The 18,688-nt window shown below is 38.5% G+C and overlaps 1 protein-coding gene across 1 annotated transcript; it reads left to right on the forward strand.

Moving 5' to 3' along the window:
• Positions 1-19: 19 nt before the first annotated feature.
• Positions 20-14,767, forward strand: LOC140928361 (geranylgeranyl transferase type-2 subunit alpha-like). The gene is made up of 16 exons (XM_073378101.1): positions 20-78; positions 1,083-1,193; positions 1,976-2,100; positions 2,466-2,653; positions 3,310-3,510; positions 3,779-3,862; positions 4,749-4,837; positions 5,972-6,067; positions 6,601-6,703; positions 7,607-7,655; positions 7,857-7,945; positions 9,269-9,397; positions 10,313-10,362; positions 11,189-11,224; positions 12,054-12,258; positions 12,886-14,767. Exons 1-16 carry the CDS (start codon positions 76-78, stop codon positions 13,041-13,043), a joined length of 1,716 nt encoding a protein of 571 aa, XP_073234202.1. The 5' UTR covers positions 20-75; the 3' UTR covers positions 13,044-14,767.
• The last annotated feature ends 3,921 nt before the right edge of the window (positions 14,768-18,688 follow it).

Raw genomic sequence — 18,688 nt, forward strand, 5'->3', positions numbered from 1 at the left:
TCTAGTCTCTCACGGCTAAAAACAACATGGCGGAGTGAGCCGTCACTTTCACAAAGATCACCATCGAACATTAATATGGTAAGCCCCTAAACAGCTTAAAACTATTTGATACTAAGTTCTTCTCATTGAGTTAAAGGATTACACGCGCTTAGTGATCGCAGTCGTAATCATGAGGGGTTTCGGTTCTTCTTGAAGGTTAATTGGCGCACGCATGCAATGAGCTTTTTTTGTCAGTTTTCACTGCAGTATGGTACCGATCGATTTAAAGAAGCTAAAAAAAATTGAGCTGTTCAGTTGGAAACCTAAATAAGCATATGTTTTATATGTTTGGTTTTTGTTTCTGTGTCCACAACGGATTAAATCAGGATACCTGTTGTGATTTATGAATCGTTTGTTTGTTTGTGCATATCATATTGCATCAGTCAATTCCAGCTGCGCCCAGCCGTCCCCCACCCCCCGGGGCTGCTCCTTGGCATTTGCCTGCCTTTTCAGTCCCAGGGGTGGGGCATATGCAAATTTTGCGCTCCCCAGGGGCCGGGCATTTGCCAACCCCAGGGCTATTCCCGAGCTTTTGACATGCACGCGGTTTCATATCAGAATAAAACTACAAAGAGGATTTTACTGAAAATAGCAGATTAGCTCATCTGTCAAGGACAGGGCATTTTAAAGGCATGTTCTCAATTTCATGCATGCATTTCTTGATTGCTTATCAAGCCAGAATTACATAGCAAAACTCGGGAGCTATCAACGTGAATCAACGTTTTTGGTTAGTGAATCAAATTTCTGTTGATATTATTTGAAGAACATCCTTTCATATTCATAACCTATTCATAACATATACCGTATTTATCTGCGCCCAACCTCGAATTAGCGCCCACCTCCAAATTAAGCACCCATCCTAAAGGCAGAAAAAGTTAATAAGTGCCCAGCTTCGAATAAGCGCCCATCCCCACCCCACTCCCCCAATGTCGGACATCAAGGACGGCAGCACCAGAGAATTCACCTATATACCTAGTAAAGGAAGCTACAAGCTAGTAATACCAATATAGGTTGAGTTGCTAATTTTTTCACTCATGTCTCAGCATGGGCGGATCAAAGTGCGCACTACAGCTGAACAGGCTGAAGCAAAGAGAAAAGAAAGGGAGAAGAAACTAAAGATTTATCAACAAACTACCAATCGGATCTATGAAAAGGTATATTTTATTTTTTGAAGTATTAATGCAGAGACTTTCATCACAACTTATGCAGTTGCGAAAAGAAAGCCTGAAGAAAATTCAGGCTTGCCAGGTATATTAAGAACCAATTTTATGAAAAGCTCCCAGTTCACTTGCTAGCTAAATTAGCTAGAGTGCAGCACTGGTATCACAGAGGTCAGGGTTCAAATCCCAGCAAACCTGAATTTTTTTCAGCCTTTCTTTTCATTGCTGCATAGGTTGCATATTTAACTGTGATGATCTTCTCTGGATTTATTTTTTTCATTTCATAGTACAAATATATGAAAATTAATTTATATACTCATCATTTCATCCAAAATACCCTTGATGAATGTGAGGCAGCTATTCTAAATGGGATATGACGCTTATTGTCTTAGTGAGTGGTGTAAATTGCAGATTTAGTCTCACTCAGGGTCTTCAGGATACAAGGCCAGAGATAAAGGTTGTGCTCAAACATATATCTAGAAAAAAACTAATATCTTTGTACTGTGGTGAATACAGCATTCAATGCCAAAATCTTTAGCACTATTAAATCACCATAAACATGGGGTATCATCATGCAAAATAAGTCTAAAAATACAAGGGTTAAGCACATCATTTAGAAATGGATGCAACAGCAATTTTGAACAGACAGAGTTGCATCATAATTTTTATGGGGGCTTGAGGGTTTGACATTTTCAGAAGTTATGGTATTGGTTCCTGTGATGATGATGAGGATGATGATGATGATGATGATTATTATTATTTTCTCTTTATTCCAGAGGAAAAATGGAGAGATGGACAAGGAGTCCCTCTCTTTAACAGAACAAGTTCTTGCAGCAAACCCAGATTTTTCTACACTCTGGAACTTTAGAAGGGAGATTTTTCTCCACATGAAAGATGAAAAGTATGTATTATAATGAATTATTATTATATTGCTAATAGTTTTCATTGGTTTATTTCAATGAAGTCTTTAATATTTGCATTTAATTACAGCTAAATTGTTAAGAAATGATTTAGTTGTCAGGATTTGAAAAGGTCTCTTTGATGTGTCACTGGTACAGACCTTCAGCCAAAAATGTACAGACTGCAAAAAAAAGTAAAATGAATAGATACATTGTAACCTTCATTGAATGAGGTTTACATGTGCACTGTGACAAACTCATGGCCCTTGTGTTGCGCACTCTCCACTTATCTTGTCTCTTAAGCCATGTAGCAGGTCCCTGCTACCCTAGGAATGGTTTTAAGTGCTATCATGTTTTCTTTTTTAAGTCCTCCAGATTTATTGCTGAAGCTTTGCCAGAAAGAGCTGTCATTCCTCAAGAATTGTCTGCAAGTGAACCCAAAGTCCTACAGTGTGTGGCATCATAGACAGTGGATCATGGAATACATGCCACAACCAGACTGGAATGAAGAACTGCGGCTTTGCAATTTGTTCCTCTCTTATGATGAGAGAAATTGTATGTTCATTTATTATTATTTTCAAACATTTTGATGTAAACTTTTGAGATAAAGATCGCAGGCAAGGATGCAATGTTTCTCAGATTCAAACAAAGAAAACCAAATTTCTAACATTAGCAAAAAAAAAACCCTGGAGCATTATAAATTTAGTTGTTATTCTTGCCTTCTCACCTATTTTATCTTTTGAACCTTGTCACCAATGAATTTTTTTCAGAAAATATCCAAAATACAGGCCCACCTTCTACTGAGGGTTTATTGGTTTGAACCCCCTACCCCTCTGGAAATTCCAATTTACCTTTATGCTTTCTTTTTGGAATTTTGGCCTTTTAGAAAAGATATTAAGATTACTGGTAATCAGAATTTCTATGCTTCACTACTGTAAAGGTTTAACTATAAAAATAATTCGAGATGGATATTAGATACAGTCAACTCTCTCTAAGACGGACACCTTTGGGACCGGCACTAAGTGTCTGTCTTAGAGAGGTGTCCGTTTTATAGAGAGTCAAATAAAGGGATTAAAGAAAGGCAGGGACCAACTCTAAGTGTCCGTTTTACAGAGGTGTCCATCTTATAGTGGTGTCCTTTAAGAGAGAGTCGACTGTACGTCTAAATGAGTGGGTTTATTACGTTTGACAGTGTACTTTTCTTCCATCAGTTCACTGCTGGGATTACAGACGATATACTGTGAAAAAAGCAAACATATCCCCAGAGGATGAATTCAACTTCAGCACAGAGAAGATCAAAGAGAACTTTTCTAACTATTCTTCCTGGCATTATCGCAGTAAACTGCTGCCACTGATTCATCCTGACCAATCAGGAGATAAAGAACGTGTGGAAGAGAATGCACTAATGAAAGGTCTCTAGCAGAAAATGCTTGTTTCTGACTATGTTAAAGTTAATTTTCAACTTATGAACCAGTAATATTATTGTTCACATATAAGGTTTGTTGTTAAAATGATTAGGATCCATGTGGGATCAATTTACTTTTTTAGGAAACTGCCCACCTATCCCTACCCACTTAGGGCAAAATGCTGGTTTAGGAGAGGGGTGGGTAGGCAGTTTCCCAGAAAATTGATCTGAAATGTGCACCTACTTTGGTCATGATACATTTATTTCTGTTTCAGAATTTGATCTTGCTCAGAATGCATTTTTTACGGACCCTTATGATCAAAGTGCTTGGTTCTACCATAGATGGCTTTTGGGAAGAGGTAGGAATTAAAGCTGAAAACTATTATCTAACATTCAAAAAGAGAAACTTCAATTTTGTTTTATAATTAAAGGAGTAGCCACAATGTACGTTTATCGTGGAATTAAAAAAGATTTATGATGATTGTAATACAAACCAAATGCATTCAGTGACTTTCCTTTGGTGGTATAGTTACCATAGAAATGGATGGTTACATGAACTAAACCACTTGGGGTATCTTGGCTGTCTTTTCCAAGTACAGTGCTTTAAACCTGGGAAGAGGTCAGTGATTTGGATAGGGTGGTCGCTTCATTGAGTTGTGCTCATTGAGGGGTGATCATACATCATGGACGTACAAGTGTGATAAGAATTCAGTTTGCAGTTCTCCACGGTCTGATCCTACTTGACCTGTGCAAATTGAATACTAGAATGCTGGTCAAACTTCTGATAAAGCAATAAGTTTTGTAGGTGGTCGATAAGATGGCAGTGCTTGTCTTGTAGCAATGCTTAGGATCAAAACCCACCAACCATAAGTGAGGTTCAGAATGCCCCCATCACCTGCCACCCAGCAACCAGTGTTACTTATAACTGAAAAAAAAATGGCCTGGTTAAGACCGCGGTTAAACCTGGTGATCAATAACAAAGTGACAGTCTTGAGACAAACTATAAAATAGGCCTACCGTACGAGCAATCGTTTTTTAGAGAATTTTTTCTTTCTCTGCATGTTTTGCTGCATAATTTTAGCCATAAGCATCTCTTAAACTCTTAACCCTAGATTCTATGACTCTGGTGAAATACAGCTGCTAACGGGCTGTATTGACTATTTAGTGTATATCATATGCCTTCCCTTCTTGTAAGGTTCAAATTAATAGCATTAAAATAATTTTTGATGTTTTATTTACTTTTAGCAAGACCGTTAATGGATATTTCCTGCCTGTATGTGAGTTGTCATGAAACCATGGCAACAATCATTGTACAATTTTGTCAACCAATCCAGGTGAGTGTTATCGGCAATTTGGCAACTTATTCTTCCGAACAATAATTTCGAGACGTTTGCAATTATTATACCCTTTCCTGTACTGACAAGCCATATCAATACCATCTGCTGAGGTAGGCTTCATCGCCAGTCACTTTTCTTGAACTCACTCTCATCTCGAGGAGCCTGGTTATCATATTTTTGGTTTGCAATCATGTGACAAGGCGGCCATATTGAGGGTCAATACAATAGAATTTTTTCTTGAAGAATTTGCATGAGAGAGGAGAGAACATGGCCAACATGGCCGCCGTGACGTCACGTGCAAACCAGCAATTGTCGCTGAAGCAAGTCCAGCGGTCTAAAAGTAACTGCAGAATACACTTCAACGTTCAAGCTGCATATAGAAGAGCTGGAAAAATGGACGCGCAGTTATTCCTTTTATACGCTTTTCCATTTTCAGTGGCTTCACGAACGACAAGTAGTAATATGTGCTTCATGTTGTTACGATGTTCAAAGTGGATACGCGGTCGCGCAGCTACTGTGTATCCACGTATCCCCGCATTTAGGAGAACGAATTTGGATCCAGTTTCCTGCGCAATCTCGTAGTAGCCAATGAAAGCAGCCAAGCAGCCATGGCGTCCCGGAAACAGTCCCATAGTGCAATTCGACGCAACACCGACCCAATCTCTCAAGCAACCTTGAAGGCGTTGTGTTACGGCTCTCAAGTTCATTTTCTCATAAATTGCCCTGAACTGCGCAACCTTAATCATTCTCTATGGAACTTGACTTAAGCAAATAAATTTCTTGTAACTGACAGAATCACAACTTTGTGTCAAACAATATGTCTCTGCAAGCGTAATATCTAATGTTACAAACAACAAAAAAGAATTTTGAAAAAGCGTTAGGCTAACAAGTTTTGAAAAACCACAATTGTAATCCGTTTTAATCTTCTTCACGTTTGTCCATACCTTCTTTTAAAGTTTTGAACGTTTTTTTTCTTTTGTTTTTTTTCATGTTTCACTCAATTTGGTGGCACTTCCCACTCTCAGAATATTTTTGATAAATTTCGTCACGTGGCTCCTTTAAAAAGGCTGATATAGTGCATACGGACTAAGAAAGATAATTTTTTCTTATTCTTTTATTTTTCTTTTCAAGGTACCTAAAGAAGTTCCATTTGTTTCTGTCAATGAACAAGAAGTTACAGGAGAATGGAACAATCCTTATCACAACAGCCATCCTTCGCCAGTGTGGATATCCTTTTCGGTTGTCTGAATATAGGGAATATATGTTCGGTCATGCCTCTTTAGCAACTGTGAAAAGTCGTTGTTATTCTTGGTCTCTCTCTCCCAGATGTATCAATATTAATGACCCTTATTCAGTTGCACACAAGAGAGCAAGAAAAAGGGCCTGTTTACGTGGAGGTGGGGGACCCCGGGTAGGTGAGGTTACCCGCTTAGGTGGGGTAAAAAAAAAATAACCCGCGTTTATATGCAATCTTACAACCCCGCCGTCTTAAAAAAAGCGACGTGTTTTGGCGGTTAATACTCTTCTAATCTCACTTGAAAATGAAACAGTCGACTTACCTCACCTAAGGATGGCGTCTTTTGTAAGCTATGAACAGAAAGGAGAAAACACTTCGTCGTTGGTCGCTTCCCATAAAACATCGCATCAGGAATTTCACTTCGTAGTTTTGCACCCTTATAGATTAGCAATTGTTACAATTTGTTTCTATATTGTCTTGGATTTTTCCTTGTTTTGAAAGTGTTTTCCTTGACCGTTCACACATTTATAGCTGCAAACATTGCTTATCAAATGTCCCGGATGAAACCATTGTAAAAGTGACATTTATGAATGGAAAACTGGAGAAGTCTGTGGTGTTACCAAAAGGTTTGTATTTAAATTATTGAAATATTTGGCGGTACATGTAATGTTTATGATCAAATTGCTGGATACATTGTTTGCATGAGTTGTTATGTAAAATCGCTTTACTGTCAAACTATGTTTCCAAGTTACTCGTCGTTTACAGATGCGCCGGTTTCGTCTGTGAGCTTAAATGTCGAGTTTGTAGCCGAGGATAATGAGTTAATTTAAAGTAGGTTTAGGTAAGCCCTTAACCATAAATGGTTTGGAAAAATTTGCAATGAGTGTTTGCCCTAGTAGAGGTGGATTTCGACTGTCGCGTTATTTATTTTTTTTTACGGGCGTACGCGCAAAAATTTTACTTGCGTAAATAAAGTAGGTAACCTCGCTCAACTCTTACGTTTACGCGCTACCTTTCGTACATCGCGTCTATTATACCGTAAAACTCCGAAAATAAGCCCCGGGGCTTATATTTTTTAACAGCCCTTTTGGAGGGGCTTATATTCGGAGGGGCTTATCTACGGAAGGAAATTTGCGTTTCAAAATCGATTGGGCTAGCCTTATAGTTGGAAGTAAATTTACCGTTTTTGCCTTGTTTTACTTTGTCTTTGAGGGCAATTTTCCAAGTACAAGTCCCCGGGGGGCCTATGTTCAGAGGGGCGATTTAACGGAGGGTTTTTTGCGTTACCGGTTTGGGGGGCTTATACATGGAGGGGCTTATTTTCGGAATTTTACGGTATTTACGCACGTTAATTTTACGTCGTAGGCACGTGGACAGAGGAAATCCACCCAAAGAAAGGATAAATAACTCCTGATCGATTAAGATTCTGTTTCTATTTGTGTTATATTCGTGTTGTCTTATGGCATTTAATAGTATTGATCGCAACAGTTATTGTGACCCATAAACGTAGATTTGCTTTGCATATGTAGGTGAAAAAGAAGCTTGGACACTTGTAGCAAGTGACTCTCATCTTTTTAGGTAAGCTCTTACGGCCAGTTGCGTTAAATTTCATTCCAAGTTCGAAGGTCACATGAGAGGAAGACAACTTCGGCTCTGATTGGTTGAGAACGTGGTGCGATTTTAATGACGCAAAGCCAAAGCAATTACGATACTTCAGTACCGCTCTAAGGATCGCATTGCACAATCCTTAAACATTCTTTTGTTGGCATTTTTTCTTAGAGCGGAGTTGACAGCAGTACAAAGTTCTGTCCTTCAACAAGAATTAGATTCCTGTCGACTTTTATTGGAAGAGGAACCTGACAATAAATGTAAGTGCAATGTAAGTCCTAGAACTTGTTGTCGGTACTATTTTCAAGGGTCGCATAGTACTACATGAGTCCAGTTTACTGAGTACGTTCGATTGGGTTTGTTTGTTTGTTTTTTTTGTAATTGGGCAATTGGCGATTAACACTACGCGTTTTTGCGAGGAAAGAGTACAACGTGAGACCAATTAATTGAATACATTGTCGTTGTAGTTCTTTTTTGTGATCCAACAATAGGGGTTTTACATTCCATCGACCTCTTTTGAACAACGAACACGTGTATGCACCTGCCTTCTCTGAGTTTTAACGCAGAGGACGACTGGAGAAAGAAGGGCGGATGAGCTTCTTGTAAGCCAACGGCTAGCATTCAGCTTAAAGGATATAAAATCAGATCCGGGAATACTGTCGGTTAGGGTCAATCACTCAACCAACAGCCAGAACTGGACTGGAAACAAATTTCTGGACATTTCCACTATTGAAAGTGAAGAATGATCATCCAATTTAAGCAATTGGAAATTGCTTAAATTGGAAAATTTACTGCGATGATCATTCTTCACTTTCAGCTACAACCGCAGTTCAAAAATGAATCATTTCATATATACTTCACATCATTTCACTCCTCACGGGAGATATGAACTCAATAAATTGACCTCGCTCCCATGTGTGGCTTCGTAGCTCATTTGGTAGAGCAACACACCGGTAACGCGGAGGTCACGGGTTCGAATCCAGTTAAAGCCCTGATTTTTTTCAGGCTTCTTCTTTCCAATTGCTTAAATTGGAAAATTTACTGCGATGATCATTCTTCACTTTCATCTACAACCGCAGTTCAAAAATGAATTATTTCATATATACTTCACATCATTTTCACTATTGTTATCCAGAGAAAACAGCCGAAATTTCGCGACTCCACCACTGGGTTTCTCAAGAATGACGTCTGAGAAACGACTGCAGAAATTCCATACTGATGACGCGTCACTAGCATGATCTGGGTATTGTTCTGATTGGTTGAAAATTTGCTTCATCCAATCAGAGGCACTACTTAGATCGAAGTAGTGTAGCGTCATCGGTATGGAGGTTCTGCGGTCGTTCCTCAGACGTAATTTCGCGGAGAAACCAGTGACACCTTCACAAAGTGCCGGCTTTTTTCTCTGGCTACACTACTGTGAATATTAAAAATGGTACCGTGCTCAGTAGTCGAGAGTGGGAAAATTAGAAGTGGTGGACATAGCCAGTAGAAATTCTAATCTTGCGCGTGCTCCCCAAGAAACGCTTGCAATGCGAGTTGGTGTAAATTGATTTTGGTATTTCCCCTTTGTTTTCAATTTTTAGGGACAATGTTAACAATGGTACTGCTGATGCGTGCTTTAGATCCGCTCAAACATGAACAGGAAACAGAGTTGTATTTAGAAAGCCTTACGCAAGTTGACTGTTACAGGCAGGGCTACTACGAAGACCTTAGTAGGTTTAGTTAAATCAACTGCTGTTTGTCGACTAGATAGAAAAATGTTTTATATATTATCTTAATCTGTCTCCGTGTTATCTGTGTTTGAAGTACTTCAATAATGACTGACTGACTGACTGACTGACTGACTGACTGACTGACCATCAATATCTAAACCACACAAAAAAATTCCAATGATTTGCTCTCTTTAAGGAAACAAACGTCCTGACTGACTGCCTGATTGGCTGATTGACAGGCTGACTGACTTACTGACTAACTGATTGACCAACTAATCAATAAGGTGACCGATCATATGACAGCCTGACCAACTGACTGACTGATTGACATACATATGTATTTGTAGGTTGTTAGACTTAGAAAGTGGCTGTATATGCCTACCTGAACTACTAAGAGACGCAATGCTACTGAGTTGATGACTAAAAGCCATCTAAAAACTTACGTTTTAAGTCAAAGAGCCCTAACGAGCTTAGAAAGGGATGGCGCAGTGGTGAGAGCGCTCGCCTCCCACCAACGTGGCCCGGGCTGAAATCCCGGCGTCAACGCTATATGTGGGTTGAGTTTTTTGTTGGTTCTCTCCTTTGCTCCTTTGCTCGGTTTTCCCCTCTCCTCAAAAACCAACATTTCCAAATTCCAGTTCGACCAGAAATCAGGTAGACGAAGAACCACTTTGTGGATGTGCTACCTCTAAATCATTTTTCATTTATTTATTTTATTTAGTTAGTTAGTTTCTAAAGAAGTTGTGGTGTTGCACTGAGGAATTAGAAAGTGAGCCCTTCATAAGAAAGTTGGAATCATCAGCTTGTAATTCTTGTCACGGGGGCCAATTTTTATCAACTCAGTCGTTAATTAAAATCGACTGAGTTATTATTGGCCGTCGAATTCGCTAACTTTTCTGTCTGTTGTTCTGTTAGGACGAAAATTCCGAGTAGAAAACGCCATAGAGAGGCACCGCTCAATAAAGGTTTGGAACTGAATACCCGGTTTATTAATGCCATGTTAAGTTTTGTTCATTTGTTTGATGGTTAAACTTTCTATTCAATATCCAACTTATGATCTAAAGTTTGGTCAACAAATGTGGTTTTACCCAACCCAACTTACGTCAGCTTCAAATTGTGTTGTGTTCATAAAAAAACGAATTAATGCAAGGAGAAATGTTTAGCAATAGTGGCATTGATAACATCTTCAGTCTTAGCTGATAGGAAACGTTTAGATGTAAGTATGTTACTACTACATTCAAAACCCATGAGAGGTTTCTGAAGCAATTGGTTTGATTAAGCAAAAGGATATTGCAAAACCTGGTTTTCACAAGTTTCAGAAAACTATACGGGGCTTAACCGTCTTTTCAGCTGGAAACTTTAATACTACACAAGAACACAGTTTTTCGTGATTATCTACAGTGTGACAAATGTTACTCGTGTGGAACTGACTCAGTACTGGCTAAGTTTGATGTAATCAAGTGTGAGAGAAAAGTGGACGTTGCTCATTTAGGATAAAGATTTTTTAACAGCCTGTGGAACACTCCTTGAGCAAAATCAGGGACCACTAATTTCTTATACAGTCGAATCCCGATAACTCGAACCCTCTATAGTTCGAACCTCTCGCTAACTCGACGCAATTTACATTTCCCTTCAGATCGTTTTCTACATATTTTTACCCTCGATAAAACGGACTTCCGATAACTCGAACTTTTTTCTATTTTCCTTGAAGATTCGACTTATCAGGAGTCGACTGTAATTATATCAGAGACCACTAATTTCTCTTTTACAACTTTTCTCCTTGTATTTTAGGATGGAGGAAGCAGAAGTATTGATCTCTCCAACATGGTCAGTCCTTTGTCGTCCAAGAATTGCGAGAGTAGTGTAGAAAGGACCGATTAGGCCTTTTTTGTTGTGTGCCAGAAAAAGCTATTTTGCCTTCTTCCTCATATGTGACCCTTGACTTTAGAGATCGTCGCGGCTCAGTTTCGCTTCCTCACAGAAATCGCGCCTAGGTAACCGTTCTTTTGTGTAAACAGAAGTGCTATCCGGCATGGTTTTCGTAACAGCACAAAAGCTATCCAGGATAGTGTGAGCATAGCCTAAGTTGTCTGCAATGGACAATGAAAACGACCCGAAATAAAACTTGTATAATTACACTACGGTTCAGTGATTTAAAGTTTCAGGTGGCTTCATGACCAAAAAAGTTTTATTTTAAAATACACTATGATATCATCAGTGTAAAACCTGTCAAACCAGTCAAACCTTCTTACAATAGCACATGACTCAATATTAATGAGATTACTCCGCATTTTATTTTTGAGATAAAGACAAAAGGCTATGACGTCATCGGCGTTAATGTTTTCCTGCGCAATAGACGCGGTCTAAACGGTCCCTACTATGCGTTTCCAAGTCAGTCAAGGAGAGAGGCCGCAGTAAGGTAGTTGATTTATGCCACTGAAACCAGTTGAAATCTGATCCTGGGCCATCTGTGAATTAATTGCGACGTCACCTTGAGAGTTGATGATCCTAAAGCAGTTTTCAATGGCTTTTAATTGAGGGTCCACACAATTGTGTCTTAAAAGACAGTGCTGTAGGAAGGTATCAGGGCACCTTGAATTTAGACTGATTTACTTTCACTTGTTCTTATTTTTTTTCCTTTTTTGTTCCCTTACAGGACTTGACATTTTTGTCACACATGGATCAGCTTGTTCTTATGAAGGAAGTAAACCTTTCTCATAATCATTTATCTTCACTGGACGAATGTAACATGTTACAATGCGTAATTACCCTGGACTTCAGTAATAATGAACTGCGACATATCACCAAAAGACATGCGTTAAGACTCCATAAACTGCAAGAGCTTTCTCTTTCAAATAATAGTATCCTTTTTTTAAGAGAAGAAAGAATCCTGTGTTCACGCCTGCATGAATCATGATTAGTCTAACAACAGTTAAGGCGTTCATCACTTAATTTTCTGTGTTCGAGACGGTCTTTGGAGCGAAACATACTCAGTCAGAGCATGACTTTCGACCTTGATCGAAATCGATAGTCCCTTTGCAGCTAGCCTTCCACGTGGTACACACCACCATGCTGGACTGGGAAAAGACAAACAAAGAAAATTACCATTTTAAGCTCTCTATTGTTTGACCATGCGGTCGCTCAGGGGAGCTCATTCTCGTAAGCGACCAAGTCTAGTTACGACGACTTTTTCGTATTTCCGAGGCGGTCGCTTACACGAGCTTTGACTGTATTTAAATCGCTACCAGCTCTGATAGTCTGCGTTTTGTTTAGAGGAAAGAAGGGAAGATTAGAGACAGACAGAAGATGTTCCCTTCCCTTGTCGCTTCCCCCTGCTCTCAGGAACCGCATCGTCTCTGCGTTTGCTCAATTTCCTCTTTGTCAATTACTCACTATGATGTAAATGTGAAGTCTGATCTACCCCTTATGCGGCATGTTGTTGTTGTTTGTTGTATGTTGTTTGTTGTTTTCCTTGACGCGATGAAAAGGTATTTCTAATTTAGAAGTTTTGAAGACTCTACAACACTGTCCAGTCCTCAGGAAAATGGACTTGCGTGGAAATCCTTGCTGTCAAGCACCAGGGTATATAGACAAAGTAAAATCCCTGCTACCTAGTATTCAAGAGTTAGATGGAGAGAAGGTTTGACAAACACATTAAGACTGTTAGCAAAATCTCGGTGAAGAGATTGTTTACTTCGATCACCCAACAAACTTGTTGGTAAAACTAAGTTCGTAGCATAAGCAAAGTAAGGTCTATTTTGACAAGTTGAAGCAATAAGCGGAGTTGCTTTTAAACAAAAACTTACTTCGAATGACCATAATATGCGAAGGACCATCACTGGTGATTTTGATGTCGCGCATGACCGCGTCTGTTTTTGTCGAATTGCACCATGGGACCGTCAAGAGGACACTGTCACGCATGACTTAGCAAGACTTAAGAGGACGCTGTCACGCAGACTGGGTCGGTGTTTTCTAGAAATACATTATGAGACTGTTAAAAAGACGCTGTCACGCATGACTGGGTCGATGTTGTGTCGAGTCTCACTATAGGACTGTTAAAAGGACGCTGTCACGCATGACTGGGTTGGTGTTCTCTCGAAGTGCATTTTGGGACTACAAAAGAACGCTGTCACACCTGACTGGGTGGGTGTTTTGTCGAATTCCACTGTGGTACTGTCAAGGGACACTGTCTTGGCCAGTCCGAGTCTTTTTCTTCAACTGCAACCTAAAAATGGCGAGCTGCAAATGGTCTCAAAAATTATCTCGAAGTGAAAGAATTATTATCATTAGAATTATTAATTATTATTATTATTGCTATTATTAGTATTATTATTATTTTTATAATTCGCTATAATTTTTGTACTGCCGGATTACAGAATTTTTGGAACAGGGGTTGGCACGTTTTACCGCGTTTTGGAATAAACATTTAAAGACCAACCTCCGAATTTTTATTTCGTTGCTTTTAAATATCCTTCTTTATGAAAAGTGTTCTAATGATTATAAAATTGTCAATATCTTTAATTAAAATTATGGCGAGCTACCAATCCCCGAATTATTACGTGTTGTGAACTTATTTGGTGAATGAAGGGGTCTATTCTTGGCGTTTTTTAATCAAAAAAATTATCAAATGAAAAGAACAAAATTAGCATTTCAAATGTTAATGCTAAAGGAGCGATTGTTCTTTCCCATCAGTTTTCATTAGCAGTGACTGTCATTTCTCTTAAAAGTTTATGAAAGCGTGTTTCTGTTTTTGATTATGAAGCGTTAAGTGAATTTCGTTTTGAGTTTGTATGGCTGTGAATTGTCCCGGAAATTATAAAAAGTGACGGACTTTTTTTATTTTGTCTAAAGCATTCTCTTTTTCAAAAGAACTGCAATGCTGTCATTAATTTTCTGGAAAATGAGTGAGTCTCTAGAATTCTCTCGAAATCGACGGAACCTGAAAAAACTTTAATGATTTCATTGCTGTTAGAATATTTTAAGAAAAACGAAATACTCTAAATATTTTAGCAAAGATCATGAAACTTCTTTTTTCTCGTTTTCAACTTATCTGGGACACTTAATCGTAATTATAATATAAAAACGCAGGTCATTCGAACTCGATCAAAATTTATCTCTAATAATGTAAGTGGTCGATTCTCTTATAAAACTGTTTGTTTACCGCCATGTTACCTGGTAAGCAAAATATCTAACAATTTATAATATATCTTCAGTGAAAAGCCAGTGATGTTCATTATTGAAATAATCTAATAAAAAAATAGGTTCAACAAGGGAATTTATCGAAATATAGGTGAGGCCCATGTTAAGGAACCGAAATGAACAAGGGTATTTTGTTAAGTATTTCTAACAATAAACAAATCTTTGAAAAGACGGTAGTCTTCGCAACAAATTTACTGTTTCTCTTATCCTTAATCACCTTACGCTTTAGCCTGAATTTCCGACATCATCTGACATTCAGGTTACCTTACCCCATTTCCCGGGGTAGCATGTCCGGACTCCCCTAAAAGGTTGCGCCTTCGGGGCTCGTTTAGGAAATCGGTCAGTATTTATCCTAGATCCGCGCCTGCGCCCTATACGAACAGAAGCGCTATCCGGTATGGTTTTCGCGCCGGCGCAGTAGCTATTCGGTATAGAGTGAACTTAGCATAAGACGCGTCTGGCGGGTTATTCGGTTGAATGGTGATTGAAGTACCGGAAAAGTAATAATGACAATGTCGGCCCTAATGGCTGCGCTTCTCTCTGAAACCTCTTCTTGGTTTTCAAGTGTGCACTTTTAATAAAGACAATTTGTTATTTAGTCTTCTTATGCATGAAATTCAGTCTGTAGACTCTGTGACTCTCCGTCCTCGTATCACCGCTTAGAAAACTAAACGGTAAGTTTGCTTAAATCTTTTAGCCTTTTCCTATTTAACTGTTTTCGGTACATTTTGAACAACATACTTGCTTAAACGTCTCACTGTCGCGAGGAAAGAGAAATATTTGTTAAACCTGAGAATATAAAAGACATTTTAAACGAAAAAATAAAAAACAGCTTAGCTCACGTCTGTTGTATGTTCCTTGTTCCTTGCTTCCTGGTGTGTAGTGTCTGAGCAGATGTAGCTTATGATTGCGTGGTTTGGGAAGATTAGATTCCGTTCATATATATTTTTTTCTTTTTTTGTGAAAATCTTCATTCTCTCCACACTAGAATCAAAATACTCCGAAAAAGTTCGCAGAAACATTCGATTGAGTTAGAGCAAAAAACTGTATATCATGTACTTACTTATGTACAATGTAATGTTGAAATAAAACTTTCCTTTTCTACCTTGATCAGTTTAAAACAATGAAGAAAGGAAAAGAAGAACCAGGGAAATAGCTCCAAGTAAATGATATATGGACCCCGAGTTTTTATTGGAAACCGGCTTCGAAAGAATTGTGGAAAAATGGCTCTATTTTCGGATAATCATTTCATTTTACTTTATTTCTTTATTTTGCCAAAAAAGAGCAGAAGCTGTTGTCTGTTTGGCTTGGACCTTCATTTTAGTCAATTTGTCATATGAGAGCTCTCATTAATAAATTGCATTTTCTTATTTGTATTTATTTGTAACTGAAGTTCCCGACTAATAGTCTTGAGCAGCCGGATTTCCACGAGCAATATTTCTTGTGTAGACAAAAAAAAACTAGTCGAGACAAGTTGCTCGTTTAAGTGGGAAAACTTGACAAATTTTCTCATTGTCTGCAAGAAAAACAACTTAGTGTCAAGTTTTTCATTTACACAATTGTTTGTTAAATACTCTGTTAAGTACCTTGTAAGGCTCATTTACTTTTAATTACTCTTGTAATTACTTTTCATTTACACAATCGTATGCAAAGTACCTTCTCATGATGCGACTTTTATAAACTCCTTAATTGCTGTCCTTGACAAGAAAAAAAATTGAGGAAATTGGAAAACTCGTCAAGTCCTTCCTTGACAAGTTTTCTGGCTTAATGGCGTGCTTGGTTTTAAAGGAAGACAGTTGTCAATGAAAGACTTAAGACATTCGTCAAGGAAACGCTGAACGTTATGAAAATTTAGTTCCCAACCCAAAGGGCTATACACATAAAACCCGATTCGCGTGCGATCGGAACTTAAATGACAAAAAAATATATATAAAAAAGAAAGAAAGAAAAAAAGAGGAAAATAGAAGAAAAAGGAAAAAAAAATGTATATATAATAAAGATGCCAAGCTAAGCGGAAGATTTACGGAACTTTCGGGGTCAGATGCCCGCGGCCCTTCGACAAAATCGCTGGTTTATCCTTTACGGGCCTATTTACATGAAGGTGGGGGACCCCAGGTAGGTGAGGTAAAATTTGTCAAGTTACCCCACCTAACATGTAAACGTGATCACATTAAAATGAGAGATTATCTGGACAGGCGGGTTACCCCACCTTAGCGGGTTCCCTCACCTACCTGGGGTCCCCCACCTCCATGTAAACAGGCCCTAAGTCTTTCTCCCCTGCATGGATTTATTATCCATTACCTACTATTTATTCCTCGCGAAGCGAGGGCAGTGCGAAGGTTTATGATTTTGTCGCGCGCAAGCGACCTGCAAACTTGGATGGCCCATTCATAATTTCATATAATGTACCTTATTCTTACTAATTTTCCCGATTTTAAAAAATTCGCGAAATTTGATACGCGCAAAAAGAAGATTAAGCGAAATTTATACACGCGAAATTTAATACCATTTTCGAAAACAAAACAATAAGAATTTAAAAGATGTCCTGAGTCCGGGTGTTTTTTGAACTGTGCACACTTACTGAACACCTCAAGTTGCGTTTTAAGCACTGAACTGAATGTCACATTGCATAGAGAGCGTACACAGAAAGTAGTTATGTTTTGTCTTGTTTATAAGGTTCTGTGTAGGGCAGTTGTAAGTGTACAATCTTGCTTTGAAATATATATGTTTTATGGTTCTTTTATTGATTGTGACAAGTGCCCTATGCTCAGGATTTACGAACATAAAAGCAAAGACAAAATCGCGAAATTTAGTACGCTTTTTCTCTAATCATTTTTCCCATCGCGAAAATTAGTACTCGCAAAATCCGGCTCTTAAATATTCGCGAAGTTAAGTACGCGCGAAAATTAGGATGAATAAGGTATATATCCAATGGTGTCAGCAATCTAATGACGTCATCAAGCGAGAAACTTGGTCGGCGTTGTTTTATGGCGCGCTCTTTGTTTCAAAATTATTTGCTAAAGTAATTTTTATAGTTGAATGGGTTCGTGATGTGACATTTTCTACCTTGATATCATTTTACTACCTTGATGGAACATTTTCTATCTTGATATCATACTGCCATGATGCAACATTTTCTACCTTAACGTCATTTTACTGCCATGATGCAACATTTTATACCTTGATATCATTTTACTGCCGCGATGCAACATTTTCTACCTTGACGTCATTTCACTGCCGTGATGCAGCATTTTCTACCTTGATATCATTTTTACTGCCGTGATGCAACATTTTCTACCTTGACGTCATTTTACTGCCGTGATGCAACATTTTCTACCTTGATATCATTTTAGTACCGTGAGGCAACATTTTCTCGCCTTGATATCATTTTACTGCCGTGAGGCAACATTTTCTACCTTGATATCATTTTACTGCCGTGATGCAACATTTTCTACCTTGATATCTTTTTACTGCCGTGATGCAACATTTTCTGCCTTGACGTCATTTTACTGCCGTGATGCAACATTTTCTACCTTGATATCATTTTAGTACCGTGAGGCAACATTTTCTACCTTGATATCATTTTACTGCCGTGAGGCAACATTTTCTACCTTGATATCATTTTACTGCCGTGATGCAACATTTTCTACCTTGATATCATTTTACTGTTGTGATGCAACCTTTTCTACCTTGACGTCATTTTACTGCCGTGATGCAACATTTTCTACCTTGATATCATTTTACTGCCGTGATGCAACATTTTCTACCTTGATATCATTTTACTGCCGTGATGCAACATTTTCTACCTTGATATCTTTTTACTGCCGTGATGCAACATTTTCTGCCTTGACGTTATTTTACTGCCGTGATGCAACATTTTCTCGCCTTGATATCATTTTACTGCCGTGATGCAACATTTTCTCGCCTTGATATCATTTTACTGCCGTGATGCAACATTTTCTCGCCTTGATATCATTTTACTGCCGTGATGCAACATTTTCTACCTTGATATCATTTTACTACCGTGATGCAACATTTTCTACCTTGATATCATTTTACTGCCGTGATGCAACATTTTCTACCTTGATATCT

The sequence above is a fragment of the Porites lutea genome, chromosome 2 (genome assembly GCF_958299795.1).
Source record: "Porites lutea chromosome 2, jaPorLute2.1, whole genome shotgun sequence".
NCBI lineage: Eukaryota > Metazoa > Cnidaria > Anthozoa > Scleractinia > Poritidae > Porites > Porites lutea.